General features: G+C 36.4%; 2 protein-coding genes and 1 long non-coding RNA gene across 6 annotated transcripts in view; all 3 read right to left on the reverse strand.

Moving 5' to 3' along the window:
- Positions 1-1,613: 1,613 nt before the first annotated feature.
- On the reverse strand, positions 1,614-2,438 carry LOC127988120 (uncharacterized). Its single transcript, XR_008161508.1, has 2 exons — positions 2,259-2,438; positions 1,614-1,891 (listed from the first exon to the last, which is right to left on the reverse strand). It is a non-coding gene; the product is annotated as an uncharacterized LOC127988120 (long non-coding RNA).
- A 444-nt stretch (positions 2,439-2,882) lies between these two features.
- LOC128014847 (paxillin) overlaps positions 2,883-20,141 on the reverse strand; it is a 36,133-nt gene continuing 18,874 nt past the window's right edge. For 3 of the 4 annotated variants that reach the window (XM_052598523.1, XM_052598522.1, XM_052598521.1), the window contains exons 2-10: positions 16,891-17,096; positions 15,748-15,955; positions 15,469-15,661; positions 14,276-14,426; positions 8,052-8,210; positions 6,811-6,984; positions 5,646-5,727; positions 5,364-5,512; positions 2,883-4,324 (exon numbers count right to left, since the gene is read on the reverse strand). In XM_052598523.1, coding sequence (XP_052454483.1) covers positions 4,058-4,324; positions 5,364-5,512; positions 5,646-5,727; positions 6,811-6,984; positions 8,052-8,210; positions 14,276-14,426; positions 15,469-15,661; positions 15,748-15,955; positions 16,891-17,096 — 1,589 coding nt within the window. In that variant the 3' untranslated portion in view covers positions 2,883-4,057. Of the gene's footprint in view, positions 4,325-5,363; positions 5,513-5,645; positions 5,728-6,810; positions 6,985-8,051; positions 8,211-14,275; positions 14,427-15,468; positions 15,662-15,747; positions 15,956-16,890; positions 17,097-19,052; positions 19,437-20,141 lie in introns of those variants that run through there. The other variant, XM_052598524.1, reaches the window with a different exon arrangement.
- Positions 8,217-14,269, reverse strand: LOC128014848 (formin-like protein 1). Its single transcript, XM_052598526.1, has 3 exons — positions 12,448-14,269; positions 10,861-11,130; positions 8,217-10,201 (listed from the first exon to the last, which is right to left on the reverse strand). The coding sequence occupies exons 1-3, from the start codon at positions 12,748-12,750 to the stop codon at positions 9,890-9,892; spliced, it is 885 nt and encodes a 294-aa protein (XP_052454486.1). The 5' UTR covers positions 12,751-14,269; the 3' UTR covers positions 8,217-9,889.

Here is a 20,141-nt window from a genome sequence, read left to right on the forward strand (position 1 = left end):
TTTAAAGAAGAGATTTTGAAGAATGTGGGTAACCAAAAAGTTGCTGGTTGACTTCCATATAAATTGACTTCTCATAAAAATGACTACGGAAGTCAATGGTGAACAGAAACTGTTTGGTTACCCACTTTTGTGTTCAGCCGAAAAAAAGATTCATACATGTTGTGAGTAAATGATGACAGAATGATTTTCAGATCCCTGTTTTTTAATTAAAACATGATGTCAGGTCAACCACAAACCTTGTTCCAATCTATTCTCTTTTTCCATTTGGCTTAAAAACAGACGTGTTTGTGGTGTGGTCCTTATTAAATTATGTTTGCGTAGTTTGTGCCGCTTTTCATGAACTCTTGGTTTTGAGAGCAACGCGATTCATGGCAAAGAAATTAAATAATAGTGTTTATTTGACAGGTTACTACTCCACGCTTATTCTATATACATATATAGAGAGAGAGAATAAGAGTGGAGTACTAACCTGTCAAATAAACACTTACGAGTGAGTGATTTTGTATTCAGTTGTTTCGGAAGATTAGTTTATTTCTGAAATAGGAACTTTAAGGAGGTCATTGACCACCGATTACATTTACTGGAAGATCATTCAAAGTTACTGCAGTTTAGTGGTCTCATGTTACATCTTGCCAATTCAACAAAAAAGTATGTTCTGATATAATGTGCTGACTTCTCCATTTGTTCTGCACGTCTCAGCTGCTGAAAGTGCATTTTAAATAATGATACTGAACAATACACTAATGCAACAAAGGTAAAAATCACCAGGTTTAGGGTGTGATTTATATGATTTTGTTTTTAAATCTTAATATTGACCGTAGTCCTGTGCTCAGACATTACAGTGAATGTGTATGTTAGCAAGGGGCTTTAAATTAACCCCTTCAACTGCACAGTTTTTGTTTGCATTTCTTGTCTGTGTATGTTGCTAGTTATCATTTTTCAACACATCCCATAATTTTTTTAATATCAGCCTCTACCAAATGGTTGATATGTCACTTAATAGTAAAAATACCGCAATTCATTCACAAATACTATAAAGATCAGAAAATATGAACTATAATACTAATTTATAAAAAAAACAAATCAAAATAAAATTTTGTATATCGAATCTTCTTTATTTATTGAAGTAGGCCATAACATAATCACACAGGAAGTTTTCTTGTTTTTTTAACAATAAACAAAAATAAATAACAGAAATAACTAAAAGTAACAAAACCAAACGCATTACATTATTTCTGCGTTCAAAAAAATACAAAATAGCAAAAGATAGTAATGTAATGGAATTTAAGCTTTTATGATTCAAGAAACACGACGTCAAGTGTGGTAGTGCAACAGGATTTTATTTCTATCTTTTTAGATAAATGAACACTTCTTTGTAAACAGCAATGCTGTGCAGTGTACGTCTTCAGCCAGGGGTATCCTCTGGCTCCGTCAAGGAAAGTTTTTTAGAGTGTGTTTGCCTTTTCTACTCTTCTAACCTGGAAGCTTAGTAGAGGATGTGCCTGTCGAGGGAGCATCATCTTCATCCAGGAACTCAAAAAGACTGTCAGCTACCTCTTCTTGGACAGGATGATAATCCAGATCGTCTATTCGGACGGGACTATTTTTCTAAACTACGTTTGAGTTTCGATTCTTACCACCTGACATCTGCAATTTTCATGTACCAATTCTCGGACGGGACTAACATCTCCATGTTTATTAGAGGTGGGAGGGTCTGAATTGTGAATCTGAGTTGAATCAGGTGTGATAGATGATGGAGAAATTAAAAATGTTCAGGGCTGGGGTTACTCCAAGACAGGTTTGAGGTCATCAAGATAACTGAGATCAGCATTAGAGTCCTTGGGGGTTTTCTGGTACATGGGCCTGAAGTTCTTGTACTGTTGAAATCCATCTAGTAATTGTTAAGAAAACAACAACAAATAAATAAATGACAATCTCTTACATTTATAGTAATGTAAGTACATCAGCATTTGCCATTTAATAAGTAATTGATAATTATGATTTCCACACATTAATTCTAAGAATTCATTATATTTACTTTAAAAAATATCTAAAAAAAAAACATTTAAGAAATTATCTCAGTATTTTAATGGAGAAATAACAAGAGCTGTGTCATACTCATAGCTATGAATAATCAGAAGTTTATTTCACAGCAAATTTATTAAAACCATACTAAAGTTTTTAATGGTACCAAGTAACATCATTTTGTAAAGTTAAGGCACTTACAGTCTAATATAAAAAATAATAAAAATTCTTACCTTGCAAAATTTCACCAAGAAGGGCTAGCATGGACATGGAAAGGGTTGATTTCTTTTCTTTTACTGTCTATGTTTGTTTCTGACATCATGTTAGAAGAAGGATTGTGACAAGTGCTGTTGATTGACACTCTGACATCTAGTGGATGTTTTGGGAATAACATAAATCAAATAGATGGTAGAGATGGCTCAATCAGCTTGAGTTAGGTACTCCTCTCAATAAAATAGATGTGCTCAACCATTTGTTCGAGCATGCAGTTAAAGGTTAAATCGTATGGTGGCGCTAAAGAGCCAGATTAGTACAATAGCCGAATGGTCTTAAAATTGAGTTTGGATTTTGACATTGGAATGTATGCATGAATGAACATTCTTTATCACACTAGAAAACGTCATCCTGATTATTTTCGTGGAATGTTGAAAATATTAACGTTTATGTTAATGCATTTTGCCAGACACTTTTATCCAATGTGACTTACATCGCATTCAAGGTATACACTTTATCAGTGCATTTATTCCCTGGAATAGAATTTATACAAAATGACCTTAAAACACATAAAACAAAAAAACATTTAGTGAGCTTTTAATGAGATTTCAAGGCAAATAAATCAACAATTCGTAAATCAGTCATTCAGATCCTGGTATTTATTCAACGTCTTGTACAGTCCATTTAGACCCCAAGGTTTTAAATACAATGTGCATGTCATCAGTCAGTGTAGAACAAAATATGACATCACCCTGAAAAAGAAAATCTTTAAATTATGGAAAAACACAAGTCGAGAACATTTTTTGCAATCACTAATAATCCATAAGACTTTAATACTTTAATTTACTAGCATACAGTAGGAAATCAGATGAATTGAAATAAAGGCAAAAGGTGCATCACAAACTCATTACATACAAGAAATTAAGACAAAAATCATCGTAAGTAAATCACAAAACATGCCCGGTGGCAATAGGCACATTGTGGAACGCCACATACTCAATGAAACGGACATCTAGGCCCAAACTGGTATCTTTAAGGCGGCGTTTTATAAGAATAAAATATGTAATTATAACAGCAGAAGTAAGTTGATTTCCACAGTTTAACTCTCTTAAAGGCATAAGGATGGAAGCTCAAACCACTCCAGCCATCCAGAAAAACACAGACCACACATGAATATAAAAATAGAAACAATCGTCAACAAAAAAAAAAGGTAAAAGAGCACACTTTATAAAGTGATCAGACAGAGAAATACATGCACAATAAAATCAGGACTGAGCAAACTCTCAAGAGTACCAAAAATTAGAAAAATATACAGAATATGGCATTGAGATTTCGATGATGCCAAGCTGTTATTGCATCTTTATGAAAAACCTGATGTGGCTGATGGAGAAAAAAAAAAAAAAAGAAGCTAAATCGAATAACAGAAAGTTTCGTAATACCAGAAAGCAGCAAAGAGATGCCTGAAATGTGCAAACAGAAATGTGCATGTTCAAGTTAAGCTCAGTGTGTGTGTAACAAGTACAAAAATAGATCTGGATTTGTCCAATGCAGTCGATAATATCTAAAATAGCTCCACGAAATTTAAGAACCATAATTTAGTCTCTAGATCAAAGGACAGCATGTTAAAAAGGCTGTTAAAAATCGTCATAGCCTCCCTGAAGATCTACACTTCTCTGACAGTGCTTTGGCACAGGAACAAGCTGGTGTAATGCTCACTATCGCCACAAGATGACACTGTGGCCAACTGGAAAACTCCACCCTTGGGACTTTGGATATTGGTGTGCATGTTCAAACACACTCCTCTCAACACTATCAGACTCTAGCTGAAGAGCTTGACGAAGCAGTTTTGGCAGTAGGGTTTGTCGTTCTGCTCTTTGAACGTGCCCTTGTTCAGCTGTTTAAGGCAGAAGGCGCAGACGAAATGCTCGGGGTGAAACTTCTTGCCCATGGCGGTGATGCAGCGGCCGGTAATGGGCTTCTGACAGCCGGAGCAGAGCGAGCCACGGTGCTCGTGGTAATGAGCCTCACAGTACGGCTGCCCTTCATGCTCGAAGAAACTGCCGTTCACAAAGGGAATGAAACACTCCTGTGGAGGACAGAGTCAAAAGGCAGGAATGATTCAAATAATGCTACAGTAAAACAGCACAGAGGATGCATGCAGCAACACAGAAACATCTGATATTAAAATGTGCAAGCATTCAAAACACACAGATAGCAACATAAAGACCACAAATCTTCCAAAAACCGATCCCAGTACCTAGAAAGCAGCATGGCTTATGATTGATCACGTCGAAATGAATTAATATACACTGCTGTTCAAAAGTGTGTGGGTTTTAGAAAGATTTTTAATGTGTTTTAAAAAAGTATTTTCTGTTTATTAAAGGCTGCATTTATTTGACCGAAAGTACAGAAAAAAAACTAATATTGTAAAATATTATTACCATTTAAAATAATGGTTTTGTATTTGAATATACTTTGAAATTAAATTTATTTCTTTGATGAAAAGCTGAATTTTCAGCATCATTAATCCAGTCTTCAGTGTCACATGATCATTTGGAAATCATCATCATATTCTGATTTATTATCAATGTTGGAAACTGTTGTGATGTATTTTTTTTTTAACCTGTGATTCTTTTTTTTCAGGATTCTTTGATGAATAAAATTAAGAACATGCATTTATTTAAAAAGTCTTTATCATGACTTTTTTGTCAATTGAACATCCTTGCTGAATAAAAACATTTATTTATTTCAAAAAGAAAAAAACTGTAGAGTATATTGTTACAAAAGATTTCTATTTTGAATAAATGCTGGTCTTCAAAAAATCCTGAAAAAAGTATCACAGGTAAAAAAAAAAAAAAAAAAATTATATATATATATATATATATATATATATATATATATATATATATATATATATATAAACAAAGATAAATAATTATAAAATATAAATAAAAAAATCTGAATATAAAATAAATTCTGATATATAACTATATAGACTCAGATATAGGTGTAATACATTTAATGTAATTCAAGAACATGTGATTAAAATTAAATGTATTTACATCTACCCGTGCCAAATATTGGCCTATTAATCGGCCCAGCTGATATATCAAACACATACTGACCCTGCAGACAAAACACTCAGGGTGCCAAAGAGCGTTAAGGGCCGAAATATAGTTCTCCAAGATGGCACGAGTACAGCCGCCACATTTGGGGGCAAACATGTCGAAGTAGTCCTTCCTACAGTACGCCTTTCCCTCCTTCTCATGGAAACCTGCAGGAAATTGACAGAGAGAGAGAAAAAAGGTTGCCTAAGGCTTAAAACTATTTTAAAGAGGAAGAAAAAAAGCTAGTAGAAAAGGAAAACTAAAGAGAAGAAAAGAGGTTGAGAGGAGGAAGCTGCTTACCCTCAGGCCCAAAGAATGACCCGCACTGGGCACAAAAGAAATGCTCCGGATGCCAAGTCCTGTCTAACGCGGTCACCACTCTCTGCAGGAGGAAGTCAAAGCCATTCAGTGCAATGAAATTGTGGTGAAACAAGAACAGAAACAGAAAACACAATTTGATTTGAAAGAATTTATGCAAAATGAAGACAACAAAAACTACTAATAAGACAATTATTAACTATTATTGGTAATAACTGGCAAATTGCTCATTACCCAGAGGTCATGCACCAACCTACATAAACAAAAATGTGAACCACTTGTGTTTTAGTGATATAAACTGCATGCTAAACAATGCTATTTTTCAACATTATTCAGTTAGCTTTTTGTGTGTGTGTATTGTTCTGTTTTAACGTGTATCTTTATCAGTTCTCATATAAACATCCAGTCATTAAGTGAGTCATTTTAATTCAGGTATTCATGACTGATTTAATTAACCTCTGTGATATAGCTGACTCATTAAAAGAATCTGCTCATAAGAATCACAAACTGCTACGTTTTTGCATGCAGCCAGCGAACACACAACCTCTTGACTTCTTGTTTTTTTATTGCCTTTTTAATTTGATTTTATGCGTGTACGTTATGTAAAATTTTGTGTTAATGTGTTTTTTTTTTTAAATCTCTGTTATCATATAAACATCCAGTCAGTAAGCGATTCAAATCTGTGATTCGGGACTGATTCAATCACGTGACTCATATGTTCATGAATCTTTTCAAACGACTCATTAAAAAGACCTTCTCGTACGAACCATGTTAGTCGATCAGATTTTTACATGCAGCCATGTATTGCTTTTGTATAATGTCGTGGTAGACAATGTTTGTAAATGCATCTTGTTTTAAGGATGTTTAGTAATTTTTTTCTATTAAAGAATTAAGAGTCTTATAATTATTTATTTTATGCATTTTATACATTCATGTTGTCAGCAGACTCTTCATGCATGCTTCTTTAAATCATACTGGACCTATTTAGACTGTCTTTAAGTGACTGTTTGTGTTTACAGGAGATCTGAAACCAAAGGTAAAGTGTGGCCGGCTATAGTAAGCACCATCACGACAGGGATCTGATATATGAGACACTAACACACGTCCGTGACCGCTTAAACGTGGGGATATGAAACTGAATCCTTACGTCCAGAATGGGTCCGTTGCAGTAGTAACAGCGTGGAGAGAACAGGCTGTGGTAGTCCTTTTCACAGTATGGCTGTCCGTCTCGCTCAAAGAAGTTTTTGGAGCCGATTTCCTCCTGACAGTGAGTGCACACGAAATGCTCCGGATGCCATGTCCGACCCATTGCTGTCACCACCTGAATGAGTCAAAGAAAACGAGGAGGGAAGTGTACGAGTTCAATTTAATAAAGTAAACAACAAAAGACATCGTGAATATCAGTACATCGTAAGCTTAATTAAGCCTACAAGCTAAAACTTTCATGTCCTGGTTCTACAGTCAGGGTTTAGACTAAGCCAGGTTTAGACCATAGTTCAATCTGGACATTTAAGTAACCTTTATAAAAAACATTACCGATGTGCATCTTGAAACAAAACAGTGGCACTGATATATCTTAAAACATGTCAGTTTCTTTCAGTTAAAAGAGCTCAGACATGCATTTTAGTCTAGGACTTGGTGTAAGCTTTTTCTGTGAAACCGAGAGTGAGATCACAGCAACTGAATCGGTCAAAAGTTTGGAATAATTGTGAACTTTAAAAATGTTTTTGAATGTCTCTTCTCTTACACTTTAAGGATGCATTTATTTGATCAAAAACAATACAGTAATATGAAATATTACAAGTTAAAATAGTTTAATTATCTATTTTAATTCATGTTTAAAATGTCATTTATTGCTGTGTTAGAACAGGGATACATTTTTCAGGACTTTTGATGTAAAGAAAGAACAGTATTTTTCACAAAAATAAAGCAGCACAACTGTTCTGAATCAGCTTATCAGAATGATTTCTGAAGATCATGTGACACTGAAGACTGGAGTTATGATGCTGAAAATGTAGCTTTGATCAGAGGAATAAATTATATTTTAAAACATACTCGAATAGAAAACACTTATTTCAAATTGCAATAATATTTCACAATATTACTGCTTTTACAACAGTGCTTTGATCAATTAATTGCAGCCTTGGTGAGCATACGAGACTTTCAAATAGATATTATATCTAAATTATTATTACTATTATTATTTTCACATTTATGACTATAAAATAAATTTAATAAATTAAAAAAAACTCAGACATGCAAAATATACACCATTGGTGGCGTTTTGGTTTGTTTTGGAGCACAGCATCCGCTTTAGAGTACAATATCCTAAAAATCCAAATGGATAATACTTTGGGCAGTATATGAGCTCTTCAAGGGATTTCTCACCTGGCCAGCGATGGGTTTCTTGCAGGCTCCACAAACACCTTTGGCGACAGTCTGGACACCCAGTCGATTGAGGTCTGACTGCAGGCTGCCCAACATGTTATCCAGTTTATTCCCCTGCTTTGGAACGCTGTTGGGGGAACTTTTGCCCTGAGCCATGATCTACAAGAAAAAAGAAATAATTTTCACTTTTTAAAGACTGTTTCATTAAGCAAAGGGAATGAAGTCAAATCCTTTACTGCACACACAGACACAAAACAAGCACTTTCTCTTAAGTACACATAATTACTACCATTCAGCAGATGCATTTATCACTTTTTTCATCAATGACACAATATTGATTATTCATGCCTACACACTTGCAGGATTTGACACCACACCACCCACTGATACTCAGACTTGTTTTGGAGACTCGACACTGAGAAGTGAAAATAAATGCTCTCTAATAAGTGGTTTAAGATTTATCCGTACAAGCCCCAAAACTGATGATCAACTTTGCACCATGGGAAATAAACTACCTTATTAAAATTCCCTTTTGGATGAATATTTTCTCAATATGACCATCAGCATGTGAAAAGATCTTTTCCCATGTCAATAACAATACAAGATGTACATTAAGAGCTGTTGAATTGCACATCTTTAATTGCACCATTTATTAACCAATCCATTATAGAATGTTAGTTTTATTAAACAACTACCACATGCACTTAAAGAAGCTCAAGTAGTTCTCAACTTCCCCGAAACACTGAATCACTCATGTGAAATCAATTGTAATTAGCCACAGCAATGCATGTCATGGAAATGTTAACTGCATTTGTCTTATTTCACAGCCTTTGGAAGAGATGCATGATCCTGCACAAAGAAGCAATAGTTACCATTCATAATCAGAAAATCTGGTTATGCAATAGGCTTTTGAATCATGTCTTTTTATTGATCAAAGGAAACCAATCTCACACTCCCTACATAACCTACAACAGCGGGATCGAGAAGGTGTTAAAGACATAATCAGATGATAGACCAAGCAAGGTTATGGGTCAAAAAGGGCTGGTATTCCCATCTGTATTCTCTCAATTCAAAGAACCGTGACACAGAAGCATTCTTCAGAAAGCTAAAATAGCAACCCACACATCCTCTGTTATTTCTGCATTTGAACTCACACTTAAACAAGCTACTCTTGAAGCACTTCCTGCCTTTCAACTTGCAGTATTAAGTCTAGAACATTCTGCTCAATTGTGGAAGACAGAGACCCTAACCCTAACTACAAATTTGTAGTCTTTTCTGTGGTCACTAGATCATCATGTACCAGGAATCAACAGGGAAAACAAGAGAAAACACAAGGACGGACTGTCTTCATGGGACATGTTGGCACCAGCAAACTATTTAATAAATGCTGAGACACTCCTAGTGCAAACGCTGTTTGACAGTCAAACACATAACAGCATGCGCTCCATATGCAACATGCTAGAAACCATGAAAGAATGGCTAGAAACAAGGCAGAGGGTTCCCAGTTTTCAAAATGACCATTTTAGTAGTTAAATACTGTATATACATTTACTATAATTCAGAATGATTCACTAAAGATTCAGTCAAATTAAATTGTGAACCACTTCAAGAAACTTTCAGAAAGTAATCCACTCTCAGAATTATTCACTATGGCTTGTGAGCAAGTTTTACTCGACACAAACCCAACATACAACCTGCTTTCTTTTATTAATTTCAATTTAGACTTTTCCAGGCCTAAAAAAAAAATCCCTATTAATTCCAAATTTTCAAAGACTGTGGGAACCCTGAAGGCATAAATGCAAGCTCTGATCAGATGCAGATAGACAGAGAGAGCAAGTTCATGCCTGTACCGGTAGAAAAAGAGGTTCATATTCCGTTTGGCAGCCAACAGATGCTAAAACCTTGGGTGGAGGGGGCGGGGTCACAGGTTTAGGAGGAGGAGATGGGGGAGGGGTGGGGATTTTAGGTGGAGGTGGAGCTGGAACTGGAGGAGCAGGAGGAAGTGGAGGAGGAGAGGGCTCCCTAGGGGGTGGGGGTGGAGGTGGTGGGGGGAGAGGAGCGGGCATCTGTTTCACAGGATCTTGCTTTTTTGGGACAGGATGGGTTAGGACTTTTTTCGGAGGACTGGGTGAGTCTGGAGGAATGATGATCTGATGGACAAAGAAACATGAAACACGTAGCAGGAAGTGAAAGGAGCACAAAATGCATAATAAAGTGGAACAATCAGGTTCTGGAAGTAAAAATCACATTCATTTTCTAAACAGGGAAATTCAATTTTTTTTCTTTTTATATACACAATAACTTTATAAACTGTTTAAGACAGACCTGGTGTGAGCTCGGAGGTTTTAAAAGCAAAGGTATAGGCATCAGTTTGCATTATTTCAACGTATTTTTTAAAGAATTGCGGTAAACGGCAGAATTCCTGAAAAACTAGTGCAGTGAAAAAATTTCCTTCAATCATAGTTGTAACAAACAAATCGCGCCAAAAGTGCTTGCATTAGGTACAACATATCACATAATCCATCAATAAATCTGTCTTTTAACTCAATTTTTAAGTGCTTTTATGCTTCAAATAAAAGTTGTAACATCGTGATTCTCCTCGCCATTGGTTGGTATGGTTCATGGCTTATAACACTTAAAAAAAAATTTTTTTTTGAAAAAAAATACTTCAGTAACCACTAGTGGACGTTGTTTCACTCTATTTGAAAATGTTTTATAAACACTAAGAAGCAAGTTTTATAAAACAAACCAATATAAGAAAGGTTGTTGTGCTAGTGTTTTGTGAGTTCCACCAGTAACCTTACGCTACCTTATCAACGGTTGGTGATACACCACCTTCCTCTCTTAAGCGCTGTGGGTTGGAACAGACAATGACTCCCTCCGTGAGCCAATCAGCTGGCTGCTTTCGTAGCCGCTCAGTGCGACTGATTCCCAGTTTCCCTTGCAGCTCTTCAATGAGTAGATCCTGCGAGTTACTCTTGTTGATGATTAGAGGGCCCATTTTTCGTCGCATGTGGCCGTCACGAAACATAGGGTGGACGTTGGACGTTTCCTTTGTGCGTCTGATGACCGATTTAAGCTGCGGAAATGCAGCATTAATAAAGTGACCACCTTAAATGTTTAGATCATGCAGTGCTTTCTATGTGAATGCCATTCAAAAACATCCAGTCCAAACGCCTCTATAAAGCAACCCCACACTATTCAGGTTTGGGCCTATGCAATGCGTAGCCTCGAGCATCCTCTTTGTGACTCACAATAGAAAACATCTCTAACCTTCAACAAATGATGCAGGAGCATGTATAAAGACCACGAAGCAAACACTACGTGCCAAAAGCAACGCAAAGAAAAACTGACAAAGCAAACTCAATTTTAACCTTAGAATTGACATCGCAACCAAAATCACTGAATTCAATGCATTTAAACTTTTTAAATTGGATTCAAAACCTTTTCTTTTTTCAAATTCAGAGTGAATAAGTTCAATACAATACAAATTTAGATTTAATTAATAACCATTACATGCAATGTATTTTTAGATGCACTTCTAATGTTTAAATAAATGTTCGGATGGAACAGACATTGCCCAGATATTGTAACATTACTTAAATCAGAAAATAAGTAGCTTTTTAAATGTTACTGGCAAACACAAGCAACATATGATTTAAAAGTTATATTTCAAGATCAATGCATATTTTTAATGCATCAAGAAAATAACTTAATTCATTAGATTTCACACATCAACTTTAGCAACTTGCGAATCATTTTCATCATGCAAAACTATTGGCACTATGGAATCAGTAAAAAAAAAAAAAAAAAAAAAACTTTGCAAAACATCTCTTGCATCAAGTGCCCTGAAGAAATGCAGAAGAGGTGAAGATGGAATGCAACTGCACAACGAAAATCCACTACAGAACTGCAAAGAAACAAGCAAGCCTAGCCTTGTTGTCCATTTAGCACCATACACCTTGATGAGGAAGCGCGTCAGGGCATGCATTGAACATCGCAAAGACTCCTTTCACAGAATCTTATCCACTGCATGCACCACACATACTTTGGATTACTGAATTCTCCACCTTTCCATAAACACGAGATGCAAAGCAATGCAACAGAAAACCAATTAAATGACTATCCCTCCAATTTTAGGAGCACCATGTGATGTTTGCATATGTGTATCAGGTTTTTGTGAGGCATATTTAACTTGCTAATGGTGGGTGCATCTATCCAAGCAGGATGGAAAGGTTCATATTGGGTATCAACAGGCCCCTTGTCCCAAGGATCAGGCTCATGTATTTGAGAAAACATAAACAGCCGTATGTGGTTCAGCATGCTTTTCGCCCATGCTCGCTAAATTTAGGGGTGCAAACTGGAGACAGTCTGACAGAGTTGGTGCGCCTCATACTTGTCCAGAAGCGGAGATCCTTTCAACTGCCGATGGCTGGAGAAGTGGAAGGTCCAGCGAAACATCTACCTCCCCAGGTAACGATGTGGGGTTTAGGGAGTCGTCCATCCAAGTGACACCTTTAGTGCCATCCTGTGGAGTCAACTGATGAAGAAGTGCCAGAACATCATCATTCACCTCTGATGAGGCAGGAGCTCCTTCACCTAACTTCACCTGCTCTGGTTGGGAAAGACTGGACATCAACAGCTTGTCCAGGGCTTCCTCCAGAAGATGCTTGGGGCAAGGAAGGCTTATTCCCAACATGCCCGGTTCAAAGCTCTCAGGTTTCTCTTTGGAAGGGTTCGGAGTTAATGTTAGGTTTGAAACTGGAGGAGCGGGCAGTGTAATGGTAGTTGGCACTGGACTCTTGCTAGTAATCCCTGGCTGGGGACTTGGGCTCTTGGCAAGGACTCCAGGGACTGGACTTTTGGTTGCTTTAACAGCTGTAACTGGGCATGGGCTCTTTCGTACCACGACTGGACTAGAGGTTTTAGCAACTGTTACAGGACTAGGAATTTTCACATCAACAATTCGATTTGAGCTCTTGATCACCTGAGGTGGACTGGGGCTTTTAGCCACTGGTCTAGATATCCCTGGAGTCCTAGCTGGTGAGGAGGCCTTTGGTACCACAGGTGGACTACTTTGGGTGACCGAATCTGAACTTGAGGTTTTTTGATCGACAGTCTTGGGTGAACTGACTTCACATGTATGTAAACTTGATGTCAGAAGGCTTGAAGTTTTTGCAGATGGTTCAGGTGATAAAAGAGACACAGGTGCTGTACTCTTTGTGTTAGAAACTACCAGTAGTTTCTCCGAATGGTTCTTGGAGGAAGTGTAGAGCACCGTGGAGTTGGACTCTGGAGCAGCGGTTGAAGATTCCTCAACAATGTGGAGTTCCAGTAAAAGTGGTGAGCAATTAGGGGAAGAGTGGGGAGGAGCGCTGCGGTCAGATACCTCTGATTCTGGGACTGGGACAGAAGGGACTGTGAGGTTCTCAGTCACCACAATATTGGAAAGTTCTGACTCTTTAGTGGATAACGAGTCCTCCTTAACTGACAGAGAGCCAGACTAGACAATAAACAGCAAGACAACAACAATAAAAAGAAAAGGAGGAAAGAGTTTGAGTAGAAAGACTGATGAATTAACAAAAAGAGCATAAAACCCAGTGGCCTAATGCAATGCGTTATGTAATACCTCAACAAGTTTGGCTTATTTAGTCAATGTAACAAAGTATAAGTTGGTTTACCAACCTGCAGGCAAATATAATCACCAGAATTCCCAGATATAACATGACACCACAACCACAACATTCCAGATTCTCTCTTTTCGACCGCAGTGCGGCTCGTGTCCATGACAGATATTCTAACAAGACCTTCATATTTGACCCATGAGAGCATGCGCTCATTAAGGCATATACTTTTATTCATTTTAAAAGCCTTGATTGATCGGATTATCATTATCAACACTTATAGACACACATATAATAAATCACAACATACTGTAGCTGATACCCCTGCAATACATTAAAAAGGAAAATCCAATGACAACTCATTAAAACTGCCCTTGTAAAGATTTAAGACAGATTATATTCCAATAAATAAGAATAATATAAGCACTACAAAATAATTTTGCTAATTAACCACTTCGATTTTAAACACATATACGATTCCATCAGTGTGACTTAATTTATACTAATTTACTATTGTGTGGTAATGCAAATGCAAAGTGGAAAATTATAGGAAACATGAACAATAGCACTGTTATTTATCTCACTTTCTCTAAACCTTACATTGCTCTGAACTTTGAAGTCAGACAGTGAAGCCATGAGTTCATCAAGTTCTCGTGTCGCTGAGGAGGCAGAGATTCTGGCCTGCTGCTGGGCAGGAGTCTCTTCCTGAACTTCCCTCGACTCAGGAACCACTGGTCCTGATGGGGTGGCTCTGTAAATGTTTCACATTTAAAAATGGGATGTAAGAAAAGGCCTAAACCACAGATAGGAAACTTCACTTGATCACAACTTTTCTACTCATTTGCACACTAGAGTGTCCAAAAGACCACAATGAAAATCTAGTATCCAAAGTTATATTTAAACTTAAAATAAACTAAAACATAGGACTATTTTCTCAAATTAAGAGAAGAAATATCAATAAAATATTTAGGGATGCACGATAATATCGGCACAACATCGGTATCGGCCGATAAAAGCTTAAAATGACCATTATCGGTATCGGCCGATATGAATATTTCTGCCGATGAGCCAAACCGATATTCTCCAAGTGAAATAATTGACCTGTTTTTCAGATGTGAATGTCTGTCTACATTTGTAAAATAATAAATTTATGGTATAATCAGTACAGAAGACATACATGGATTTCTCTTCAGTAAAATTAAAGTTTAAATATATCAGTATATATTTGTATATATATCGATATCGGTATCGGCATCGGCCAAAATTATTTAGAAAATATCGGCATATCGATATCGGCCAAAATCCAATATCGTGCATCCCTAAAAATATTTTACCTTTTAAATTTATTTACTAAAAAGTGGTAAAACGCTACCAGTCAAAAGTTTGGAATAATTAAGATGTTTAATGTTTTTGTAAGACGTGTTCAACAAGGCTGCATTTATTTGGAAATTCAGCTTTGATCACAGGAATAAATTACATTTTTGGTAGAAAACAGTTCCTTTAAATTGTAATAATTTTTTCACGAAATGACGGTTTTTATTTTTGATAAATGCAGCCTTTGGAGAGCAAAAAGACATTTTTGAAAACATAAAAAAAAAGACCGCTGACTGGTAATGCACACAAATATATCTATCTATATCTATATGTCTATATATATATAGATATAGATAGATAGATAGATAGATAGATAGAAAGATAGATAGATAGATGTAGATATATATATATATATATATATATATATATATATATATATATGCAAATATAGAAATGAATGTTTTCAGCAGTGTGCTTACGCAGGGGCCGGAACAGAGCTTTCCAACTCATTTAGCAGGCTCTCCACACTGGGTCTGACTTCCTCTATCCCCCGTCCGGGTGCACTGCGTTTGGGTTTCTCTAACTTGGGAGGAGGTGCTTTCACTACTGATGAGACGCCGTTTTCTGGGACATAGCGCTGGGTGTTGCTGGCTGGTTTGGGTTGGTAGGCCTCTGTGCATCACAACATGGAAAAACATCTATTGGATATGTTTGACATAGTGTGAAAATGTTGAATTGATGTTAAACAACCCATTAACCTTCAGTAGGGAAGGAGGGTGTGCTGTGCTGTACGGCGTTGAGCTCCAGCAGCAGACGGTCCAGCTCTGACAGGTTACTGCCCAGTGACGAGCTCATGACGGCGGCGGGGGGGTCAGTAGTCTTCTGCTTGTTCGGGAAACTATAGACGTGCTCTGCTTCGGATTGTGACACACGAGGACTGGCACTTTTCGGAGCCGAGCTAAAAGACTTGAGGAAAGAAAAAATAAAGTTGATTTACTTTAAGGCACTAAAGCAAAAATGGGGAAATATTACCAAAAAAAGAAAAGAGAAAAAAATGTGTTTAACAGTAAAACAAGGCAATGCTTAAAGCGGTCTCTCCAAACGTTAATGGATTTCTTTTATTTATTTTTTTAGCTTTGTATAATAAGTGTTGCATGAGAATTGTTAAAAAAGTGAAATCATGAGGGACTGAACTATGCTTTTAATAATTCCTTTATTTTTATTTGGCCTCTATATGTGATTCTACAGAGCCCGAAACATGCATTTAAATGAATGAATGTCACCTGTATGAAAGCTATCAAAAAGATCTGATGTCTAGCGCCAAACATTTAATTAAAAAATACATAAATACATATAGTCGCGTATAAATGCAGATTCAATATTGAGAAACTTAACCCAAACTGATCTGTTAATTATAACCATCATAATTCAAATCAAATGCAAAAATATAATACTCAAGGTAGTGACCTGGTTAAAATTTAATTTCATTATAAAAGTGTTAGCCATCATGTTTCGGCTTCTCACAGCCGTCCTCAGCTGCGAAAACAGCCGGATTATTTCTCAAGAGTCACTGAGAGAGTGGAGAACCATTGCAAAAAACTAAATTATGACCGTTTTTAGTCCAAGAATGCTTGATTAACATTTTAAGTGAACTGCTACAAATATGTATAATATGGCCCCATTCAGGAAACCTTGAAATGTTGAACCTGGTTAAATAGCACAAGTCTCTGGAGCGACCGAAGATGAAGTGCTTTGCTCGAGGGCACAACAGGCTGAATGTGGAACAGGACGGCTTCTGCTATTTGTCATAAGGTTAAAGGATAACCAGCAGCCTCATATAAAGACCAGCAGAAAGCTCTAGGGGATAAAGAAACGCTTCAGGAAGTGATGGTGCATTTTACCTGGGTTGATGAGTGCTTTGATTCTGGCTTTTCTACCCAAGATCCATTCAGTGTTTGAGCAGGAGGAGAGGTTAGTGGAGGTGGGGAGGACACGTCCTGATACGAGTCCTTTCTCTTGGGGTAAGAATATGGCGTCTCTTCTGGCAGAAAAACAGCTTGTTTGGAAATGTGGGAGGTTGTGGACTCCAAATCCGCAAGAAGAGCATCTAAAAGAACAAGAGAATCAAAATAATGGTTTGATTCTCAGAGTTGGATGTTTATTTAATGCCACACCGGATTCGAGTAACAACTGGTATTAAAGAGCGATTAAAAATCGATCTAAATGTAGCTTTAGATAAAAACTGACAATGCATTTTTTTTTTTTTTACTATTCACCAAACTTCTGTATGGTGGATGATACAAATTTCACAAGAGACCTTTAACCAACAAAAAAAAAAATTCTGAAGCCTATAAGGCTGTTTAAATCCATAACCTCAAGTATTCAGCTGTTTGCTTCACATTCAGGTTCCCTGGGGTGGTTTTGTGCAAGAACACCATAAATCTATGAGAAATCAAAAAGGTTGCTCCTGAATAACCCTGTTTCAACTTGACTCTGTAAAGGCTGTTCAAAACATGGCTCTCGCAGCTGGATCGGAGGGATAATTCCTGAAACACATGATCAGGATTGTGAAATCACTACAGGCTTCACTCATACGGGGTGTGGCGGGAGCGACAACCTCTTGTGTAAAGACTGCTCTGAAACAGCATGCCTACAGGCATAGATGCAGCAGGAAGTAAGATTCAGCGCAAAATGCATGTGCATAAATGGACAGACCTCATAATGCACACATAAAATCAACATTCAAAAGCCATAAGCTCAGGAATAGAACAGAAAGCACTTAACACAATCAGGTAAACTTGTAAAACATGCTCTAAAGTGACTGTCAATACATCTCTGGTTTAAAAGTCCTTCACTTAGCAACTTCTTCTAAGATAAGGCACCTTTAGAGCACAGTTGCATCATCATCTTTGCTACCAAGTGTGTCACACCACATCCATACAGGAAGTGATTGATGTCATATTTTTTTGATAATGTGTGAAAAAGTTTAGAATAAAAGTCAGACAGAAATATCATGCTCCTAGGATATTCAAATAGAAAACATATAAAGTTTAAAGCATATTAATTCATAATTACATAACTAACACAATTCAGAGCAAATTAATTTATAAATATAAAATGCATAAAATTCAACTCAGAAAAAATGTATTTACAAGCATTTAACTCATAAAATTCTGAGCAAGTGAATTCATATAATGTATATAATTTAGAGAAAATAAATTCAGAAATGTATCAAAATCTAGAGTAAATTATTCATAAATATTACATTTAATATTCAGAGGATATTAATTAAAAAAATATATAACGCAGAAGCAAATAAATTCATAAATATATAATGCAAAAATGTCAGAGCAAATTAATAAATATATAATAATGCACAGTAAATTAATAAATAAATAAATATCTGATTAAATTCCAGATGAAATTAATTCATAAATATAACAAAAATTAATTGATAAAATATTTTATCAATTTCAGAGGGAGTGAATTCAAGAATTAAAAAAATAACAATAATTCAGAGTATGTATATTAATTTATAAATATATTACATAATTCAGAAAAAAATCAGTGTATAAATATATAATGCACAAAACTTAATTCAGATATAAATAAAAAAATCTGACAAATGGGAAGAATAAAGTAGCTAGAGTTTCTGTGCAGTACATAAATAATTTAAAGAGTTTGTGTCAAATAAGGCATTGATTGTCAGTGATGATTTGATTGTAAGTTTTGATGTTCTTCGACATGCCGCTCACGCCTAGTGTAGACACATGATATTAATTTAGATGTTAGGTGTTCGGTTTATCTAGAACCATACATGTTATAGTCCAGAGACTCACACAAGACGAGTAAAAACATCAAACTCAACAATCAACCTCTGTAAGCAGGTAAACGTTGGTCAGTCCACACAATCACAACACTTTGTTAAATCACACAATATCAACCGTCAACAACAGCCGATCCCCAAAATCACCATTACAGCCACAAACACATGAAGCCACAATCCCAAAGGAACAACCAAGTGAATACAAAGAGCAGGAACGGAGTGAAGCTGGTTACTTACAGTGTGTTGGGACAGACAGAAACACCCTGCTGAGCTCCGAGTCCTTACCTTCGCACTTTATCTCAGACGGGAGGAGCTACGGCAAGGAGTGGAAAAAAACAGATAGGAAAAGGATGGAATATCAAAGAGAGACAGAACCATCTAGACAGAAGAGGAGAAGAGAGAAGAAAGGGAAAACGGAGCACTTTGAGACAAGACAAGTATCGGAGACTCTTCTGGGTTCAGTAGCAGGGACTGTGGAGTCATCCGAGGCAAGGGAGGGCGAGCGGCTGTTTTTCAACAGGTGCTAACTTTAACTTCCCCTCCGCAGACCACGTACTAAAAATGCTGCGGTATATAACCTGCCTGCACCTCTGTACAGGTCACCAATCTGGTCAAGCGAGAGAGAGAGAGAGACGCTGCTACCATTAGACCAACAGATTAACTTGCTAAATGACTCGGTCAGTGATACTACAGTAATACCATTTGCCAAATAAATGTGAATATTATTTACAACAGCAAGGACCGGAAGACTTTGAGACTTGAATCTGCTCGTATCTTGACTGTTTGTTCAGCACTCGGCCTGATGAGGGAGTGGCTAAGGAAACATTAACCCATATTTCTCTCTCTCTCTCTCTCCAATCGTCTCTGTTGTTTCTCTGTTTAGATCCATTTCATTGATATTAGCAATCAATATCAATTTAAGGTATAGTTCATCTAAAAATAACAATCTGTTACTATTTACTCACCCTCAAGTTGTTCTAAAACAGTTTCTTTCTTCTGTTGAACATAAAAAAATGATATTTTGAAGAAAGCGGGTAAACAAACAGTTGACGGTGGCCATTGACTCACATAGAAAAAAAATACTATGGAAGTCAAAGGGGACCATCAGCTGTTTGGTAAAGGTTTGGAAAGGTTTGGAACAACTTGAAAGTGAATAAATGATGACAGAACTGTCATATTAGGGTGAACTATCCCTTTAAGAATTAAGCATCATAAATCATTTATGTATATATATATATATATATATATATATATATATATATATATATATATATATATATATATATATATATATATATATATATATATATATATATATATATCATA

Source organism: Carassius gibelio, chromosome A5 (genome assembly GCF_023724105.1).
Source record: "Carassius gibelio isolate Cgi1373 ecotype wild population from Czech Republic chromosome A5, carGib1.2-hapl.c, whole genome shotgun sequence".
In the NCBI taxonomy this organism is placed as follows: Eukaryota; Metazoa; Chordata; class Actinopteri; order Cypriniformes; family Cyprinidae; genus Carassius; species Carassius gibelio.